Raw genomic sequence first — 19961 nt, forward strand, 5'->3', positions numbered from 1 at the left:
CTTGATTTGAAGAAGAAAATTAAAGCAATTCTATCTCAACACTGTTGGGTCCATCATACTCCTAGATAGGAACCTTACTTGCTGCACACGCTGTCACTATTGCTTAACTTTGCAAACACTGCTACAAAATGTAAGTCAAAACAGGAGAAGTAAATTAATGATGATTTCTTCTGTATATTGTTGAATCTCATGTTGTCACAGACTTTGCACACTTTTAGTTTGTTCTGTTCCGTGTCAAAACATTTAATCTATCTCAATTTGTATAATTGGAATATTGCTGAGTGTAAACTTGATTTACGCTGGCCTTGCCAGTTGGGTCTCTGACCTCTGATGTTGTATTCCACTGGGCACCTTTTGCTTTTGTCAAGTGCTTTCATTATTGGCTTTCAGCTTTATCGAAACTTAATTCAGATGACCTGTTGCTGTCTTTAGTATACTTTGATCTATCTACTGGATAAGCCTTCTTCTGTTTTATAGGATATATAATGCTTGTTTTGTGGTTGTTCTTTGAAGTTCCTATTGCTTACGATTGTATTCAGTGCCTTGCTGCTGCGTTAGACATCGTTAAGGTTTCATAAAGACCTTAAGGATTTGTTGAACACCCTATTTTCAGCGTGTTCTGCATTTCTGATCAGGTTTCGTGCACATAACTTGTTTCCACAATAAGTAGTAACTTTATTAGTTTGAGTATAAAAAGTCCCCAAATAAGCATTGTATCTGCTGCTTTCTTTTAAATGCTTCTGCAGTCTCACTGGTGTTAAAAATTTCACGCATGTGAAGTGAGCATCCCTATTTTTCTTATGAAGTGAATAAGCTTAGCATGGCTAAGGTATTTAAAGTTCACTCAAACTGTGTTGTTTCTTTTTTTTTGCTTTCTTAAGTGAAGCATGTTTTAATATAATTAATGCTTATTTAATGTGTTCAGAGTTCTGTAATTAATGCGGTAAATTAGTAAGATGTGCTGTTGCATTCTTAGAAATACTCAGTAATTTTTAAAAATAAGTAGAAAAAGGCAGCGTAAAATCACGTAAGAATAGGATTTTCTTGTGTGTGTGAAAACCGCAGAGGTTGAGATTTATTCAACCGATTTTATGAATGGGTACTGCAGAAGGCAGGTAATCTTTTTGGTTTTGGCGAGATTTGTTTTACAGAACTGTAGTCATTTAAAAATGGTTATAATTTAATCAACATTAAATTGCAAAAGCTGCAAGGTTTGCCTGAAAGCCAGTTTTGTTCATTGCTTGCTGTTGCTTAGCTCTTTTATTTAGCTGGATAGCAAGGCTGCATTTGTTGACGGCAGTGGCAGTTTATGCTACTTAAAAAAGTTCATGAAATTGCAGCTCAAGCATGTAGTATAAATCAGTTATCTTGGTTTTCTTACCAGTGTTTGGAGACATCTTCTGTTGTACCTCTCAGTTTTAGGATGGGATGGCTCTGGGGGGTGCCCTTGCTCTCCACTAGTAATAGGCTAAGTGCTTAGCATTGAAACAGCTAACAGCACCTAAGATGAATCTCATCCTTTCCTAACACTGGATGACTTTTCCGTTTGGCTGTATGTTGTATTAGCTTGCAAAATGGTCTAAACCATCAACATTTTGATGATACAAAGTTGTTTTCCTTAATGGCAAGCTTTAGTGTTTGACCGTAAACCAGCCTGTTTTGAATAATGTGAATGTGTGCCCCTGGAAAGCGAGGCAGAATTTCTTGTGCAGACTTGTGCTGTAACTGTGTTTAAATCAGCTTTATATTTAGTAACGCAAATAAATCTCATGAAATGGCAAATTATTTCAAAATCACCTTTTACTTCTAAACTGTACGTTTGTTTCTAACACTAAGTTGTGTTAATTCCGTTGTATAGATTTGGAAGTAATGAAGCCTTTAATTGATGAACAGAATTCAGACGAAGTCTCAGATGAGGAGCATGAAAATGACATCCTGCCAGTTGAGAAGCATTACCAACTTGAGAATGAAGAAGGCATTACGTATGTATTACTCCTAAGTATCAGCTTGTTAAAAGTCCTTGCCTCCAACTTGTTTTTCATGAGTAGTTTACTGAACTCTCAGGGGGGTTACTTGCTACCATGGTATGGTGTTGTAGGGCTTTGCATAGTTCTAATTTAGGGCTTTGCATGCGTCTACCAAAAAACAGCACATTTTGAGTAGGTTCTTTGGTTTTTGGAAGCTTGACAATATACTGGCTGTAAAATATTCCAAGGTGACCATTTATAAAGTGATTGGGTCGCTCAGAATCCAGGCATTGTTTACAAAGGGGTTTGATTGATTTTATTTTTTAATAAAGGAACTTAAGACTTTGGAAATAGATTATTTGTTACAGTTGTATTTGAAAGAGTTGGTTTTTTTTTGGGGGGGGCTAAAGCTGTAGCTGTCAGAATTGTGTTTTGTAACTGGTAATTATTTTGAATGTTATTGATTCTAAAATAGCATTGATGAAACTTTGACACTTTCTGAGGCAAAAAAAACGATAAAATTGCACAGAAAGTAGCCTTTCACAAGCTGGGAAAAGGAGATGAAGATCAATCAGACTTGTACGTTCCATTTGATGGAACTCATATCTAGAGATTAATAAGAATGTCCTTTGAATGTGCGGGACCAGTTCAAAGTAGTTACTGCTCACAAATTGTTCCTGTATGTTAGTGAATTATAGAGGGTGTGCTTTTAATGGGTCTTTTTCTGTTTTTTTCATCAGGTTTATACAAACACTTACCCACCTCCTCAAAGGAAACATTGGAACTGGGCTTCTTGGTCTTCCACTTGCAATAAAAAATGCTGGCATTGTGGTAAGAATGCAGTTGTTTTTCTTAGATTAGAAATGTTATCTAGAAAGATATACAGATATGTGACTGAGCCTGAAAAACTAAATTCTTGATGCCTGCTGGTTGTACCTACCTACTTTGAATTGTGTTGTATTTTTTCTTTTCAGTCTGGTGAAGTTATTGCTGAAGGTTGAGACAAACTAAAACAAAAACAAAAACAACAACCAAACCTTTTTTTCTTTTTTAACTATGTCATTCTGAAGACTTTATAGAATGTTTTGTATTTTTGCTTAGCCAGAGCATTTTTCTGTGGAAAACTTTTTTTTCTGAAAAAAGAAAGTTTTTGATTCAGTCAGACTCCTATGATGGCTCATAGGATTCTTTTTTGGGTTTATTTTATCTTTGCCCAGACGTCACTATAGCTGGATAATGTCATAGGATGCACTGTCATCTTTTTAAATCAGTCTTTTGTTTCTGGGGCAACAGTCTAGTTTATACAGGCATATAAACAAAGCATTTCCTAAGGCAATGTAAGTTTCATTAAAAGAATTTTTAAATTTAAGACTAAATAAATTTAATTCTTTATTACAGGATGTTTAGTTTAAGGATGAAAGTTACAATGTAAAAAGCAAGTACTTTCTATGAAAACTTTTGGTTTAACTTCTGTTCTAAAACAAATGATTTAATTCAAAAGATTATCTGTAACTTGTAAAAGTTGTCAGGGTAGTGATTGTGGCTTTTTTTTCTTTTTTTTTTTTTTTTTTTTTTTTTTTTTTTACTATACTGAACATCATCAAATGCTCTAATGTAATGGAAAGAAGCTTTTAAAATGACAGTGTTGATGACAATGAAATGGTCCAAACCATTGCTTAGAAATGTGCGGTCTTCTCTCATGACAATTTTTTGGCAAATATCTTAATGAAGATGCTCTGAGAGTGAAGTTGTGCATGTCCACTTGCTATTTACTGCTTGATCACCCTTGAGAAACCTTCAGTCGAGCCATCAATTAGAAGTAAGGAATGCAGCAGAAATCTGTAGTGAATCCTCCTCTGAGGGGAAAAAAGTTGCATAAAATTTTAATTCCTATAATTTATGTATGTGCTAAAATATGAAACTTTTGCATGTAAAGATTTTTCCCCGGAATGTTTTCATGAAAAAATCTGTTTACGTGACTTCAGTTGCTTATATCCTTTGTTCTCCCTTTTTTCTCCACACCAGATTGGACCAATCAGCCTTGTGTTCATAGGAATTATATCTGTCCATTGTATGCACATCTTGGTACGTTGCAGCCACAGTCTATGTCAGAGGTAAATGTGGAACTACTCATTTTGTTGCTGAGATTTTTTTTTCTGAGTTTTGGCCTACAGAATGACCCACCCAGTGCTGTAGCAGTTGCTTCAGGTCAGAATCTTGTACTTCAAAGAAGGAATACATGTTCTTATGGAGCAGCTACAAATGATAGCTGTGGTTTGAGTAACAGTATGTTAATACATTGAAAAAGTATTTCTTTTCTGGTTCTACACAAAAATAAGTTGGTTTAATTTGTATTGTCCAATGTCCTATTCCCTGTCGTAACTGGGAAATAATCAGATCTTTCTCAGTGCAGTTTTAATTGCTTAGCTTCAGTCCTTAAGTCCTTTTATATCTTCATAACTTTTGAATCTTCATAGCTTTGAAAAACATTCAGTTTATAAATTGCCAGTTTGTAAGTACTTTATAGGACTACAGAAACAACCAAGAATTGCTGTTAATGTCTTTTGTGATTGTCTCTTTGGATTGTGACAACTTGGTTCTTAAAAAATGTGGTGCTAAGGAATGTGGTAAGATGATAATAGTGAGCAGATTCATGTTAGATAGTCTTTCAAGTGAGACGTACAATAAAAGTGCAATAAAAGTTCTTTAAAAGTGCAATAAAGTTGCTGAACTGAACAGTAACATGAAGCTGTTAGTGTCCCTGTAGCTGGAAAAGCTATTATTAAGAAAAAAAAAAAAAACAAAACCCAAACCAGACCTGATTTAGTACTGTTGAATTAGTGGGAAGCAATTGTGGTTTACATGCTTATAGAGTGCTTCCCTCCAAGTGCCCTTCCTCCAAGAAAGAAGCCCAAGAAGCCTAAACTATACTTCTAAAATTCAGCAGCTGCGGAATGGTGTCACAGATGATTCTGTATAAGCCTGTGTAAGCATGTAAGCCTGTATAAGCATTTTCAGGGTAGAGATGTAGGCTCTGATAGTTTCTAGTAACTCTATTCTTTCTTCGCGCTTTGATTTCAGGTTGAAAAAGTCCTCGCTGGGGTATAGTGATACAGTTAGTTATGCCATGGAAGTGGGGCCTCTGACTGCTCTTCAGAAAAAATCTTCCTGGGGAAGGTAAGTTTGCAGTCCAGTTTTGCAGTTAATTATTAAAATTGATGTCTACACTTGGAATGGTTAGGACATTTACTTTTTACTAAGATGTTACTAGTTTCCAGAGTATATTCTCTGTGCTTGAAATAACAAATAGCACCGCATAAAAATGTTTCCTGGGGTCAACTTGTGACACTGGGGAGGACTAGGGAGTGTGTGTGTCTGTCAGGAACTTCAATTTTCAGGTCTACAGGAGCTGTGAAGAAAAGAATTCTCTTCTATAATATAGGAAGAGATGTTGTATAACCAGAAGTGCAGTCTGTGTTGTGTAGTATAAGTTTTTGTCAGCTTTTACTACAAACACATCTCACTGCATCAGAGTTCACTCTCTAAGCTGACTGATACTGCAAACACAAATGACTTTATTTTTTTCTGAAAGGAAACAAAGCATTCTTTGATTTGTTGAAATACCAAGTATAGATCATGGAGAAATATTTACTAGATTTTTGCAATAATGACCTGCAGATATTAATAGCTTGTTGTAGCTCTTAAGTGCTTTATCCATCTTTTAAAAAAGACCATTATGTGTTTTTTGCCATCCGTTGCTGTATAGCTGTTTATGGAGCTTACAGTATGACTACATAGTGATGAAACTGAAAACCTGAGATGTTGTTCAATGTTAACTTTAAAGTGTTTTTTTTTTTCCCTCTCTTGAGGAAGAGAATATTTTTGCCCTGTTATTTTCAAGGATACAGCATCTTGTGTCGTTTGTGGTTATCACTTGGTCTCAGATAAGAAAAAGATGAGCTAATATTTTAAGATATTTTCTGATGACTTCGTAGGAATGGACTGGAGCTGTACTAGAGGGAAATTTTTTTGTTTGTAGGGAAGTAGAATGAAAATACTGTAATGCACCAAAGAGTTATAAGCCACAAATGACAATTCTATTTCCCGAGGCATCGTGCTGCAGCAAGATTGTTCTCTGGGGCAGTTCTCTGTTGTATGTTGGACTATCGAGAGAGTTTCATTATGGTGCATCTTCAGGTCACCATCATGTGTATTATTTTTCAAAAACAGTATGAACCATACTTCAGAATTTTTTTTCCAAGAGATACAGTGTCTGAATGTGTATTTGGATACATTCACATAGAGCCAGTTAGCTGTGAAAATGTTTGTTGTCTTGAATTGCTGAAACTTAACTGTGTGAGACATTTCATCTCTGGTCTCAGTGGAAAATGGCTATGCTAAAGTGCTAAATTATTTCAGCAGAAGTTATTTGCACATTGAGTATATATGTCCATTGTTTATAGTTGTACCATATTGCTGTCTTCGAATTTCATTTTATGCCACTTTAAATGTGATATACCTTTTTTCTGAGAAACTTTCATACCTATTTACTGTTACCTTAAACAAAACACCAACCAACAAAAAACATAAAATCACCTTATTTTGACAGGAGAGCAACTTGCATTCCAGTGTTCATGAGATTAATGTGATATTTGAATCTAACATTACGACTAGTATGACAAGGAGTTGTAATTGTGTATTAGGTAGAAATGGATTAATAATTTGTATCCTAAGTATAATGTATGTTTGTTTATTTTTTCTTCCTCAGGTATATTGTGGACTTTTTCCTAGTGATAACGCAGCTGGGATTTTGTAGTGTTTATGTTGTGTTCTTGGCAGAAAATGTGAAACAAGTGAGTAAAGATATTGTATGGAGAGTTACGGTTTTAGATTTGTTTTTCCTTACTTTTTTGTTTCCTTGTAAAGTGCAAAAGAACTTGTAGAACATGAAGCTGAGAGATGCACAGAATAGGTTCTGCCATGATTTACACAACAGAGCTCTTGGAAAAAGGAGCAATGTGCAAGGTGATCTAAACTCACATCTTGCGGAAGTGCTTATAGTTTCATTGCCTTCTCATTTGTTTGTTGAACTTAAAAATTAATTGCAGAAATTATAGGAAACAAGGTTGAAACTGGTCTGGGATCCAGTTGTCAACGAACATTTCTTTTTGCCAGGACTTGCTGCTGACTTTTTTATTCCCTGACCTTCTGAGAGTATTTTACCCTTTTTGTGTCATGGGAATCTTTCTTTTGAATATGTTCTTGTTTAACCTCTGCCACTTTACAGAATTGTCTCACAGTTACTCATCAGTGATGGGTCTCTCGGACCCCCAGAGTACTGTGTGCAGTTTTGGGTGCCACAGAATAAAAAGAACGTAAAACCATTAGAGAGTGTCCAAAAGAGGGCTACAAAGATGGTGAAGGGTCTAAAGGGGGGCATGTATGAGGAGCAGCTGAGGTCCCTTGGTTTGTTCAGCCCAGAGCAGAGCAGGCCGAGGGGAGGCCTCATGGCGGCCTGCAGCTCCCTCACGAGGGGAGCGGAGGGGCAGGCGCCGAGCTCTGCTCTCTGGAGACAGCGACAGGACCTGAGGGGATGTCATGGAGCTGGGACAGGGGAGGGTCAGGCTGGGTGCTAGGAAAAGGTTCTGCGCCCAGAGGGTGGTCGGGCGCTGGGACAGGCTCCCCAGGGACGAGGTCATGGCACTGAGCCTGCTGGTGTTCAAGAAGTGTTTGTACAGTGCTGTCAAATATACGGTCTGATTTTTGGGTGGTGTGTGGACCCAGGAGTTGGACTCGATGATCCTTGTGGGTCCCTTCTGACTCAAGATAATCTGTGCTGTTCTTTTCTGTTTTGACAATGAATATGGATCTTTGTCTGAAAACGTGTCTCTGTAATTAGTGAGGCAGGTGAGGAATAAGGTATGGCATGTTGCCAAGCATTAATCATCCATATGGACTTCTACCCGAAAGGTAGAATAAAGGTGTCTTTGAATAGCTTAATTTATGTTATTGAGGAAGAAGTGTCCCCATTGTCAGTTAGTATATAGTAAGCACATTTTTTTTTGCTCCCTGTGAGGTATTTGTATTATATTTAAAAAGTATTCCAAGTTACAAAAACGTCAAGGTGAGAAGAATCCGTGTGTAGAGAAGCCGGACACTCTGTAATTTGTGTACTGGGAGGTTATGACAGTCCCATTGTCTATCTCAGTATCTGAAAATCCTAATTTATATATGATGTCCTTTTGCTGGCCTTCTGAAGCAGGAATTTTTATGGCATCCTTTGTAATAAAAGTTTGAATTGAAACCTTTCCCATTGAACAAATATATGACCAACTAGTCATTATATATATGTTTCGACCTTAAGCAAAAGCAAAGACTTATTTGCCCTGACTTTTATAAATTTTGGAAAAAAATGAAACCTTTTCAGAAAACCCACTGTTGCTGTCTTGAAGAATTGAAAGCAGGGAGCAGAACTTACAGAGAAAACAACCTCTACAAAAGCAGTAGCTGCAGAAACCCATGGCATGTACCCTGTGAATGAATTGAAGTCATTAGCAATTCAGAAGAGAAGTCCTATTTGCAAGTGTATTTGATTTACATTGCCCTGTGCTCTTTCCTCTGGGAGGTAGGTTCTTTCCATCTGGGCAACCTTATATTGCAGGAATCTGTCCCGTAGAGGGCACCAAAGAACACAAGTTGGTACAGCTTTAAATCTGTTTTGGGTAGTGGAAGGATGAGGCATATGAACAGAGGGAATGAGGGAGTGGAGAAGTAAGATAAAGGAAAATCATGGTAATAATGTTAGTAAGCTTTTCTAAAGGAATACTTCCCTGGCTCACCGAAGAAACTCAGGTTTGTGTAGTTCTGGATATGGGGTCTTATTTACAAAAAAAAAAAAAGGGGGGGGCGGGTCTTACAGGTAAAAAAGACTAGAATTGGAGAAGAATGAAGTTGGCACAAAGATCTGCAGTTTGGCTGCAACAAGATTGGAGCAGGATCACAGTGGGGTGGACAAAGGAACCTGCCCAGAAGATGGTCCCCTTTCATGTCATAATTACCTGACTTTTGCTTCCTGAGGAGTAGGAGATCTTAAGTCAAGAGCCTTGGCAGCTGTCTACTTGTTCATGAATATTTGCTGAGTTCTCTGAAAATGCATCTTTTTCTCATTGTTTGCTGGTAAAGCTAAAATATGAAAACATGTTCTTGCTGTGTGGGAGCACTTTATTACGTCTTTGACACTTTGAATGACCCATCAATAGGATGCTACATAATGGAATTTTTATTTTTCTAGGTTTTTTTATTCTGTAAATTCTGAATTTTTTTTATTCTGTAAAAAGCAGGGGGAGGGGGAACCACCCCTAAAAAAAACCAAACCCGCCACTTAGGCAGTCGTACTCAGACACGGAAGTGTTTGTAGTTTGCAAAGTTGAGTAATAATGAAATACCAGAACTAAATGAAGGGCGAAACGTGCTTTGACCTTTTCCTTCATAATTACAGGATTACAGTATAGTCCCATATACAACATACACCTGATTACACACTGTTTTGGTGCTCGATTGGGCCCTGTGTTGTATGTTGCTCTGAGTTGAATAAGGAAGGAGTTACAGGAACCAATCAGCTCCAGGACTGCTATTTTGATCCTACTAGATAAAAAGTTTGAAAAGTTTGCAGACTATGACAGAAAGAGTAGGGTTTGAGATGTAGGCAAGAGTGGACTTGGCTGAAGGGACTAAGGAAACTATTCTTTGTTGCTTCTGATGTAGTTCTTGAATGAAACAATTTTCTGTGTGCCTGATATCAGGAATCTGATAACCAGATTTACACAAATGTGTTGTCTTCATGGATACAGCTGAGGGCAGTGGATGCTGTGCTTGGGGTATATAAATGAGACATTAAGTGAAGCACTCCTGTAAAGGAAGCTGTTTCAGACACCACACCATCATGTGAATTAATGCTTGAATGACTTCTGATGAAGTCACTCTGTGAATTCACTAGTCTTTGTAGTCAATATGCAAGTAGTAGTCACTACTTGCTTTCTGAAACTGTAGTGATATTTCCTTGTGGTTTAGGGAAATGTTTGTGGAACTCCCAGGTACAGTTATGGTAGTCACAGAACAAAATGCATATAATGTATTCAGATTAGAAGTTGCTCAACGTACACTGAGCTCTGTGACACAAAGAAAAAAGTACTGCGTAGCAGCTCATGAAGTCCTGCACAGACTTTATTACATCTTGGTTTTTGTCTCTTTTGTAGTCAGAGTGAGTATAGGCACAGTAAAATTTAATGACTGTTCTCTACAAATCAGAATTACTTTTATAGGAAGACATTCTCCGTTATGGTTAAGAGAGGAAGCCGTGATTCTTAAATGGCAAATGTACATTTCCATGTCTCAGATCTTTAGTGGGAGGATCTGAATTATGATTGTTTATAGAATGTGTTTTTCAAGCACAGATGTATTGATTGAATAAGTGAAAACATTTGTCTAAGTTGTCTGATATTCAGATAGTATTTCAGACTGCTTTGCTTTCGTTAGAGGAGAGAGAAACAGCATAAGAAACGGCTTTTTATTTTTTTATTTTTGAAGACACTTCTGCTGCTTTACATTGTTACTTGTTAGAATGGTTTTCAACCTGATAAAACTTTTTTAAACCTAATAAAATACTTCAAAAGTGATAGTAATGTTAGCTTGCATCTGAACAAATGAGTATAATTTAATCTTCATTAGATTTTTCCATTGCTGCTCTTTAGCATCATACCTCACACAATCTACTCACAGGCAGAATTGTATTTTGGGGGGGTTAATTTTTGTATTTTACGTTCAGACTTACTTTTCTTCCACTCATCAGTCTCTCTTGCCTGTTTTTTAGCTCTCCCATAAGATCATCTGAGATACTTCTTCTGAGCCAATGTACAGAATCACTCTTCTGTCATGCCTCAAAATCCACCTGTGTGGAAGTTCCCCGTGGCCTTGCCTAAACCCTTAAGTGGTGCTGCCCTGCCTGACACGGTGGTTAAAATAGAAACCTGTGCATAATGAACATAATAAAAATGGCTTGCCAGTCAACAGTTGAACTGAAATGTTCAAAAGTTTTTTTTGTTTTCTTTTTTTTTTGTTCCCCCCCAAAAATCTTAGAACACCTTGGGTTGGAAGGGCTCTTAAAGATCATCTAGTTCCAACTCCCAATTATATGTTTCTTAAATAACACAGCAATTTCAGACCTGAGACAAAGCAAAACTTGAAGACAGTCAAGTATTGAAACAGGTTGCCCATAGAGGTTGTGCAGTTTCCATTCTTAGAGGTTTTCAAGAGAAGCAGCCTGGTTTGACTTCATATTGATGGAGCTTTGGGTAAGCAGCTGGACTATGTCATGAGGTCGCTTCTAGCCTGAATTATTCTATGGTTCAGTGAATCCAAACTTCCATTTTTGGATAATGTAATGGAGAATATATCAGGAATATAATGTTTCTCTTAGATAAGAGATGACAAGGTAAAGTGACTCAAATGAGAAATGGTGTGGAAGAGGAGCTTTTCAGTTAAAAACATACCAGAAATAGGTGCTTTTTGTAACTGGGACTAAGACAGCTGTGACTGCAAATCTGTTTACTCAAAATATAAATCTGAGTGGAGCAGGTTCAGAATTGCCTTTTTATTTTTTTGGGTCTTCCAGCTGGAATGTTTTTGCCCTGGCTTCTGCCTTTCAACTGTATTTCACAAAACAGGACCTGATGAGACTCTTGCACATAATAACATTTTAGAGAATTTGTTTAGCTTCTATTTCCTTTCCCTGGTGAATACTGGGCCAGGGAAGAGTGTGGCAAGAAAGGGTACCATGCTCACTCTGTTGTAAAGTGGACTACAGTGTTGTAGTTTGTTATAGGAATATAACTCATGTTTGAAGCATGCAAGTGGAAGGTAAGAACCTAGGGTAGGGGAGTCACATTTTGATAATTTTAGCTGACTGTTTTTTACAGACGTCTGTCACCTGATGATGGTTGTGGAGAGTTTATGAGCAGGCATAGTATGTTCTGTCTCAGTGCCTTCCTCAGTATTTTTGTGAAAATAAAACATAATTTTAAAGGCTACGTATGACCACTCTTTACTTAACACAACCTGGAGGTGTGAGGTGATCATCCTGGCAGCTGTAGAGATCACAGTAGATCTGAACTCAAATAGAATTCTGACCACAGAACTTTTTAAATAACTCCCTCTACCTTCTGGAAGTCTCACAATACAAATGATCGCTTGGTTGCCTACTATATCTCCAACTTGTCCTCTTCTCTTCTTCCTCAAGCTGGAAAATTAATACCCTGAGTTATTGTGACGTATAAAATTAAATAGATGTCATAAGGTATTGGTAATTGTGCTGTTTGCTCAGGACTCTTGTGACTACATTTAAATTTGCATGTAATAGTAATACTTGGCCTTTTTATTGTAGCAGCTTCATGTGTTTGACTTTTTAAAAGAGGATCTATGATCTTGTTATTTTCACTTGCACAGATAACAATGGACATTTTGGAGAGCAAACCACATTGAAATAATTGCCCATAAATTAATCGGTGTCAGTATTTAGGGGTCAGAATATCATCTTAACTTGCTTTGATATATATTGATTTCCCATTTTTATTTAACCACTTTATACTGCAAAGAAGCAATTTTTTCCCACTGTCTAGGTATCTTTTCTCATCATGCCAAAGGCTTTCTGTAGCGTGAACAAATTAAACGCAGTCATATACTGATTTATAAGATGGCAAATACAATCAAAGGGAAAAAGAGTACACCTTCCTAGGGAAAAGGCATAAGATTTAAACAAGTGGATCTGAACTGTTTTCATTTTGCAGCAAGCAGAATAACCACGAGCTCTTGATGTTTTGGTCATGGTGTACACACAGCACAGAATATGTTTGCTTAAAATAGTTTTCAGCAGTTATCATAGAACCAGAGAATATCCCGAGTTGGAAGGGACCCACAAGGATCATTGAGTCCAACTCCTGGGTCCCCAAAGGACCACCCAAAATATCAGACCCTACGTCCGAGAGCGTTGTCCAAACGCTTCTTGAACTCCGGCAGGCTCGGTGCTGTGACCACTGCCCTGGGGAGGCAGTCCCAGTGCCCAACCAATTATAACCACATTAACATTCTTCCAAAAGATCCAGTGAGAGCTGTGAATAGTCCCAAGCTCAGTCTTCTGAACTGCACTATGGGCAATTATGGTAATAATATGTACAAGATATTTAATACTTTTACACATTGTGTACTACTATTTATCTACCAGTATGAATTTATATTGATTTAATGTATACAGCTCTATGTTTTATTTATTTTTATTTTATTTTATTGTTGTTTTTATTATTTGCACAACTTTTACAGTTGAGTTAAAGTTGATTAATGGAAAAGTGAAGTTAAGAATAAAATAATTTGAATTAAAATAAAGACAGATGAATATTCTACCATCATTCTGTGTGTATGCTGACATGATGTGGATTGCCAAGGCATAAGGTTATTAGGCACTGAACCTTCAGACAATTAATAGTACTTGGTCATATGAACCCATTCCTTACTTTAGGAAAATTCACGCTCCAGTGTTTAGGCCTAAATCCATCTTGCCCACATTTGTTTGACTGAACGCTTGCTTTCTAAAAGGCAGGCATCTGATCTAAACTGATCATGTGGATTTCCTCCTTAGTCGGTGGATTAAAGACAAGGTCTTTTAGGGCCTGATTTCATCATTTCACAAGGATGAAACACTTGCTCAGTGCCTTGTTTTCCTCTCTGCATTGAGAGTATAGATAAACCAAAATGCCTGACATTCAGCAGGTAAAGTGAAGAGGTGAATTCCACCCTAGAGAAACAGCAGTGTGTCCATGTACAGACACTCAGTGCTACCAGTATTTATTTATTTTTCTACAGGTCCATGAAGGATTCTTGGAAATCAAGTCTGCTTCTATAAATGTCAGTGCCGCCAGCAATTCTTCTGAGAAAAGGAGTATGGATTTACGAGTGTACATGCTGTGTTTCCTGCCGTTTATGATCCTCCTGGTCTTTATTCGTGACCTTAAGAGCCTGTCCTTGCTTTCACTGCTTGCCAATCTGTCCATGGCTGTCAGCCTTGTGATCATTTACCAGTATATTGTTAGAGTGAGTATAGCAAGTTTATAATTTGTTTTAATGTGATGTCTTAGTGGTTGCTTGGGGTAGTTGGTCTCTGAAACATACTGATTGACAATGGCTGAAAGTCAGAATTATCTTCTAATTTGAGGTAAGGAGATGTCTTAATAGTTGAGACATGCTTTAGAGAGACCTTTATGGTATTTTTGAAAGAAATGGCAATATTACTGCACTTAAGATACGGAGCATACAAATTTTGAAGTCTCTGAATCCTTGAGTAAGTAGAAATCGCTCCCACAAGTTCAAAGGCTTCATCTGTGGCCAGTCATTTCATTGCAACAGAAGAACAGTTTCAACAACAATGTTTGTTTATAGCATTTTTCCAGTACAATCAGGGAAAAAAAAAGATTTATCTTACATATTTAAGAATAGATATTGCATACTTCTGTCTCCTGAGAAGTTGAATAGTTTTTACGTTTTCTGGGTTGCTGCTGTTTTTAACAGTTGGAGGCATTTCAGAACAGAACAAATTGAACTGAAGGCTGAAAAAAAAATCACACCCAGGAACTTCTACATTTTTTCATTCTTACAGCTTTTGAAAAGTATAAATGGCAAACTCTGCTGCATGCACAGTATCTAGATATATGGTCTGCACTGATATTATTTAGAGGTCTCGGCTATGGGAGGAGGTAGAAGTTACACAAAAGATATTGTGGGAGTTGAAGAGCAATTAATTGTTCTGCAGGAATTCAGCTTGTGTTAAAAATACTTTTTTTTTTTTTAACTATCCCTTATGGTTATGAAGAATACTTGTAAAGTATGAAGAATAAGAAAATTGCATGTTCTCAGGAGAGCCTAATTTTTTAGAAAGTTAAGCCTGAGTCTTTCATTTTAATTGATGCTCACTTATATATGCCAGAGTAACACTTTAAATATGAAAACTTCTAATGTCAGTAACAAGAACCTAGAATAAATACATCTGCAAGTGTCTGTGAGTGAGTGGGAAGGAAGCTATAGTTGCGTGTAAAGGACTATAAGCTTGTGGGGAAAACAATGGAGTATAACTAGCAGTGTATACTTCGTTGTCAACACCTACAGATTTTTCTTTCCTAGACAGCAATTAAAATTGTAGGAACAGCTGACATTCTTTAAATAGCACTGTTTTGCTTTGATTTCTTTAGGATATAGCAGATCCTCAAAAACTGCCTCCTGTGGTTGGCTGGAAGAAATATCCTCTGTTTTTTGGGACAGCAATATTTGCTTTTGAAGGAATCGGTGTGGTAAGTCTTTATCATTGACTCTTCAGAATACCTGGGTTTGTGACAGATGATGAAATATAGGCAGTTTTTAGTTTGTTGATACTTAGTTTTTTCTTGTTGAAGCACTAATCTCCCAGTCATGAAATGTGTTACTTTATCTAAGGCAAAAGTTGAGGACAGAACATCCTTGTCAAAGGGTATTCTAGTGAATACTGATTGCTACTTGAACACTTAGCACCTTCCCAATTACAAGGATGTCAGTAGTTCATCGAAACAGATTAAAAATAGTTTTAAAATAGATTAAAATCATAATTCACTATTCAGCTAATAATATGATGTTTCTGTAATTATGATGATTCAGCAGCTCAGTCTGAAGTGATGAGTGAAGAAAAAAGAAACATATTCAGCATCTTTCTTTTCCTTTGGGATCACAGAGGACAGAAGTGATTTATCAAAAAAGTATTATTCTTTCTGCCTCAAACTTGTCTATAGACATGGCTTCATAGCAATGGTGATAAGAAAAAGGCTTGAAATTCCAGAATATTGTTTTGATTCATAGACTTCTGACAATGAATTTCAGTTCCTCATTGTTTCCTGAAATGTCAGTTATTTATCACTCCTAAAGTGTTTTTTTTTTTTAATGAATCTTTTTTTAATCTCTTTTTAATCTCTTATATTCACATCCTACTGCATCTAAGGACTTTCTGATTGCGTCTCATAGTAGCAAAGTTTGCAAGTTAGTTAGCACTTTTGTTTCGACGTTACAATTTTAAAAACAGCCAAAGAAGCATCTGGGAATGGTAGGTTATAATGTCTTTAAACTTTTGGGAAATTACTATATGCACTTTACTTTTTACTAATATAACCACATACTTCAGCAGGTGTTATTATGTGCTTAAAACTAAAGCTAAAGCAACACAACAAAACCAAACAAATAAACCAAAACAATGCAACCCTTCCCCTGCCCCCCAAAATGTTATACACCCAAACCAGCATGCACTTTGTCTGAAATGATTACTGTCTTTCATTGGCATAACATGTTTTGAGATTTCAAATATCTTTTCATTTCTGGAACTGTCAGCTCTGAATCAAGGCACTGTATTTGATCCAGCTGCTGTATTACTGCCAGAAGAGCTGAAAAGCAGAAGTCCTAACTCCTAGTATGTTACAAAAGTGTTTTCACAAACAGGATGTGTGGGTCTAGTGACAGTGAATCTCCATTTCTCAAACTGTTTTCAGTGGTTTCTCAGACTGTGAACTGACGGATGTAGTGGTTTAGCTACCGTATATTTAGTAGTCGTCTGAAAGTGTGTGTGTGTGTATATATATACACACACACATAAATATGTATATTTATATATATATACACACATATATATGGAAGAATATTTGGTCATCTGGAAGTTCTTTCACAGGAAAATGGCTTGGGCTCTTTGATGCCTGTAGCTCTTGGGCAAAAAAAAAACAACCAAACAAAAAACAAACCCAAACCATGGTCAGTGAATCTGACAGGTTGGGATGTGTTAAACTTGTTGCTCTTAAGTTGTATGGTCTGTCTGTATACACAGTTTTCCCAGACTGCACTTACTGTGTGTGGCTAAATGCAAGGCATATACAGTAGGTCTGATACATTTATAGTTGTATTGGATTTGTTGTTGATGATCTGCGTAGGATGTGGGTATGTAATTGTAGTCAGGAAATGTGTGAGTCCCTGCAAATCTCAGAAAAATGTGGAAGGCTTATTATTTGGTAGCTGTAGCTTACAGAATTACAGATAGTGAATGGATTTATAATAATTATTTTTTGGCAAGTTAGACCCCACATTAGTCAATTCCTTAAATTTACATCAATAGTAATAACGCTGACTACTAATGTAAACCTTTAAGGAGCTGCCTGGAACGTTGTGCTTGATTGAATCCCTGGTTGTTACCAATGACGTTCTTAAGAGCTGTGGACCTTTTTCCTTTGTTTATTCAAGAGTGTGGTTCATTCTTACTGTATTTCTAAAACATGAAAATATTGCTCAATATTATTAGATATTAGCATTGCATAGTTTTTGAGTATATTTCTGTATGGTCTGTCTCACTTGATCATAATTTATTTTTCAATGCAAACAAATGGTGCATTTTAGTTCTTTCACTTTGTTACTGATATTTAGAAACCAATGTTCATGTTCAGTATAGTTTGACATACTGTGTGTGTGCCTACATCACACACAAGAACATTCAAACAACATGGCTGTCTTTACAAATTAAAGTTAATGTCAAGGTCCCTCTCGATGGCAACATGGCCTGCTGATTCACCAAAGGGCCATGCTGCCTTCCAGAGGGACCTTGACAGGCTGGAGAGGTGGGCTGACAAGAATTTCTTGAAGTTCAGCAATGAGAAGTCCAAAGTCTTGCACCTGGGGAGGAACAACCCAGGCACCAGGGCATGCTGGAGAGCAGCTCTGCAGAAAAGGCCCTGGGGGTCCTGGTGGATACCAAGTTGAAGACGAGTCAGCAACGTGCCCTTGCTGCTAAGAAGACTAACTTTGATTAAGAACCTGGATGCCTTAGGCCAAGTATCACCAGCAGGTCGACAGAGGTGATCCTTCCCCTCTGCTCAGCATCAGTGAAGCTGCACCTGGAGTCCTCTGTCCGGTTCTGGGCCACGCAGTTCAAGAGAGACCTGAACATACTGGAAAAAGTCCAATGGAAGGCTACCAAGATGATTGTGAGACTGGAGCACCTCTCCTCTGAGGAAAGGCTGAGAGAGCTGGAACTGTTCAGCCTAGAGAAGAGAAGGCTCGGTGGGGATCTCATCAATGTCTGTAAATACCTGAAGTGAGGCTGCAATGAAGACAGAGCTGGGCTCTTTTCAGTGGTGCCCAGTGACAGGACAAGCAGCAGTTGGCACAAAGTGGAACACAAGAGGTTCTGTCTAAACATGAGGAAGCACTTTACTGTTCAGGTGACAGCACTGGCAAAAGTTGTCCAGAGGGGTTGTGGAGTCTTCCCTCCTTGGAGGTTTTCAAAAGCCACCTGAACGTGGTGATGGGTAACCTCCTCTGTCCCTGCCTGAGCAAGGGCTGGATCCAGATTACCTCCAGAGGTCCCATCCAACCTCAACCATTCTGTGGGTGTTTGGATGTAAAACTGAAAATCTAGAGTGTAAGGTATTTATTTCTTATATGCAGAATGATATTAATATGTCTGTGTTTCTCAGCATTTTGAATGTGCATAATGTGTACTGTACATTCCTATACTGTAGTTGCATGCACCATAGTGAAGATCTGAAAAAAAAGAAAGAAAGATTTTATGTATTTGAAGAGCTAGCACTTCATTTAGTGCTGGTAAAGTTGTTTAAGCATGAAATAAAAAAGATGAGCAAAGCAAATTGACACATTTCCACTTAACATAGTTAATATTTCATACAATTCTTGGTCATTGATATAATTAGTAATTTGTTATTACAGCTCAATAAATTACCATCAGAGACTGAACTGCGATTTGTATGCATGTTTGTGACCTCTTGCATATGCGAAGTGAAAAATGTTAGTTTAAAATTCTTTCACTGAGATCTAAGCTAATGAATTTTGCTCCAGCTTGCAGTGGATTAAGAATACTCACATAGTCAGTTGCTGTAGTATAGTTGATGTGTGATAACCTGTTACTCTGTGTCTTAATTACTTAATTGGCCTTCTGATACTCATATGGTTGGATTGTTCTGTTAAGGAAAAAGCAAAAAACAACCCAAAACATTTATTAAATTGTCTTTTCTGATTGCAGGCAATCAAGATTCCTTAATCTTGGTTTTTATTTTAGAGACATGATATTAGATTTTATTCTGGAATGTCTTGAAAGTAACATTTACTTCTGTGAAGTTACCTGAACGTTGCATTATAAACAGAAGCCTTAATGTCTTAGTTTTATCAGATAACTTTATTATGGTTGATTCCTGTTGTGCAATAAATTAGCCTTAAACAGTTCGGAGGCCATAACTTTTTTTCTTTTTTTGGCTTGAAACATGCATGACACTAGTTTTCACTGTATTCATCTGAGAACAGCCAGATTGTTTAATGTTATGAATATGGAAGCAAAAGAAATTTAGATTTTTTTTTGGCAAGTTCAGTTATCTTATGTAGAATCTGACAGGAGAGGAAATATGCCCTCAGTGTGGTTTCTCTACCACTGTCGTTCCATGTAGAATGGTCTTCCTTCTAGGAATACATAACTTTTGAATAGAGGAATAAATAATCTGTACGGTGCAGTACAAAATACTGTACCTCAGCTAATACAGTTAAGACGGTTTATTTTTAAAGAGACTTAATTGATTCTGCTGTTAGTAGCAGGGAAGTGGCTAATGTAGAAAGAGAATAGTCGTGAATTCATAATGACAGTACACAGTGTGGAAAGGTTGGTTGCGTGGTTTCTTTGAACCAAATAATAGACTGTAGGGGAAATATTCTAACACTGATTTTTTTGAGATGAGGGTCACATCAAGCTGTCAGCCATTCACTAGTGGGCTTCTGCAGAGCTTCATTTTAGGGCCAGTTCTTTTCAATGTTTTCATAAATTACTTGGACACAGGTCATGGTATACTAAGTAAGTTTGTGGATGACGCTAAATTGGTAGGAGCTGTTGAC

General features: G+C 37.2%; 1 protein-coding gene across 2 annotated transcripts in view; it reads left to right on the plus strand.

The window, feature by feature from the left end:
• Positions 1-19961, plus strand: part of SLC36A4 (solute carrier family 36 member 4) — an 85429-nt gene that overhangs the window by 11856 nt on the left and 53612 nt on the right. The window contains exons 2-8 of one of the 2 annotated variants that reach the window (XM_066989895.1): positions 1859-1982; positions 2708-2798; positions 3993-4081; positions 5049-5144; positions 6736-6820; positions 13878-14105; positions 15257-15355. In XM_066989895.1, coding sequence (XP_066845996.1) covers positions 1859-1982; positions 2708-2798; positions 3993-4081; positions 5049-5144; positions 6736-6820; positions 13878-14105; positions 15257-15355 — 812 coding nt within the window. Of the gene's footprint in view, positions 1-1858; positions 1983-2707; positions 2799-3992; positions 4082-5048; positions 5145-6735; positions 6821-13877; positions 14106-15256; positions 15356-19961 lie in introns of those variants that run through there. The other variant, XM_048076494.2, reaches the window with a different exon arrangement.

Source organism: Anser cygnoides, chromosome 1 (genome assembly GCF_040182565.1).
Source record: "Anser cygnoides isolate HZ-2024a breed goose chromosome 1, Taihu_goose_T2T_genome, whole genome shotgun sequence".
NCBI classification, from domain to species: domain Eukaryota; kingdom Metazoa; phylum Chordata; class Aves; order Anseriformes; family Anatidae; genus Anser; species Anser cygnoides.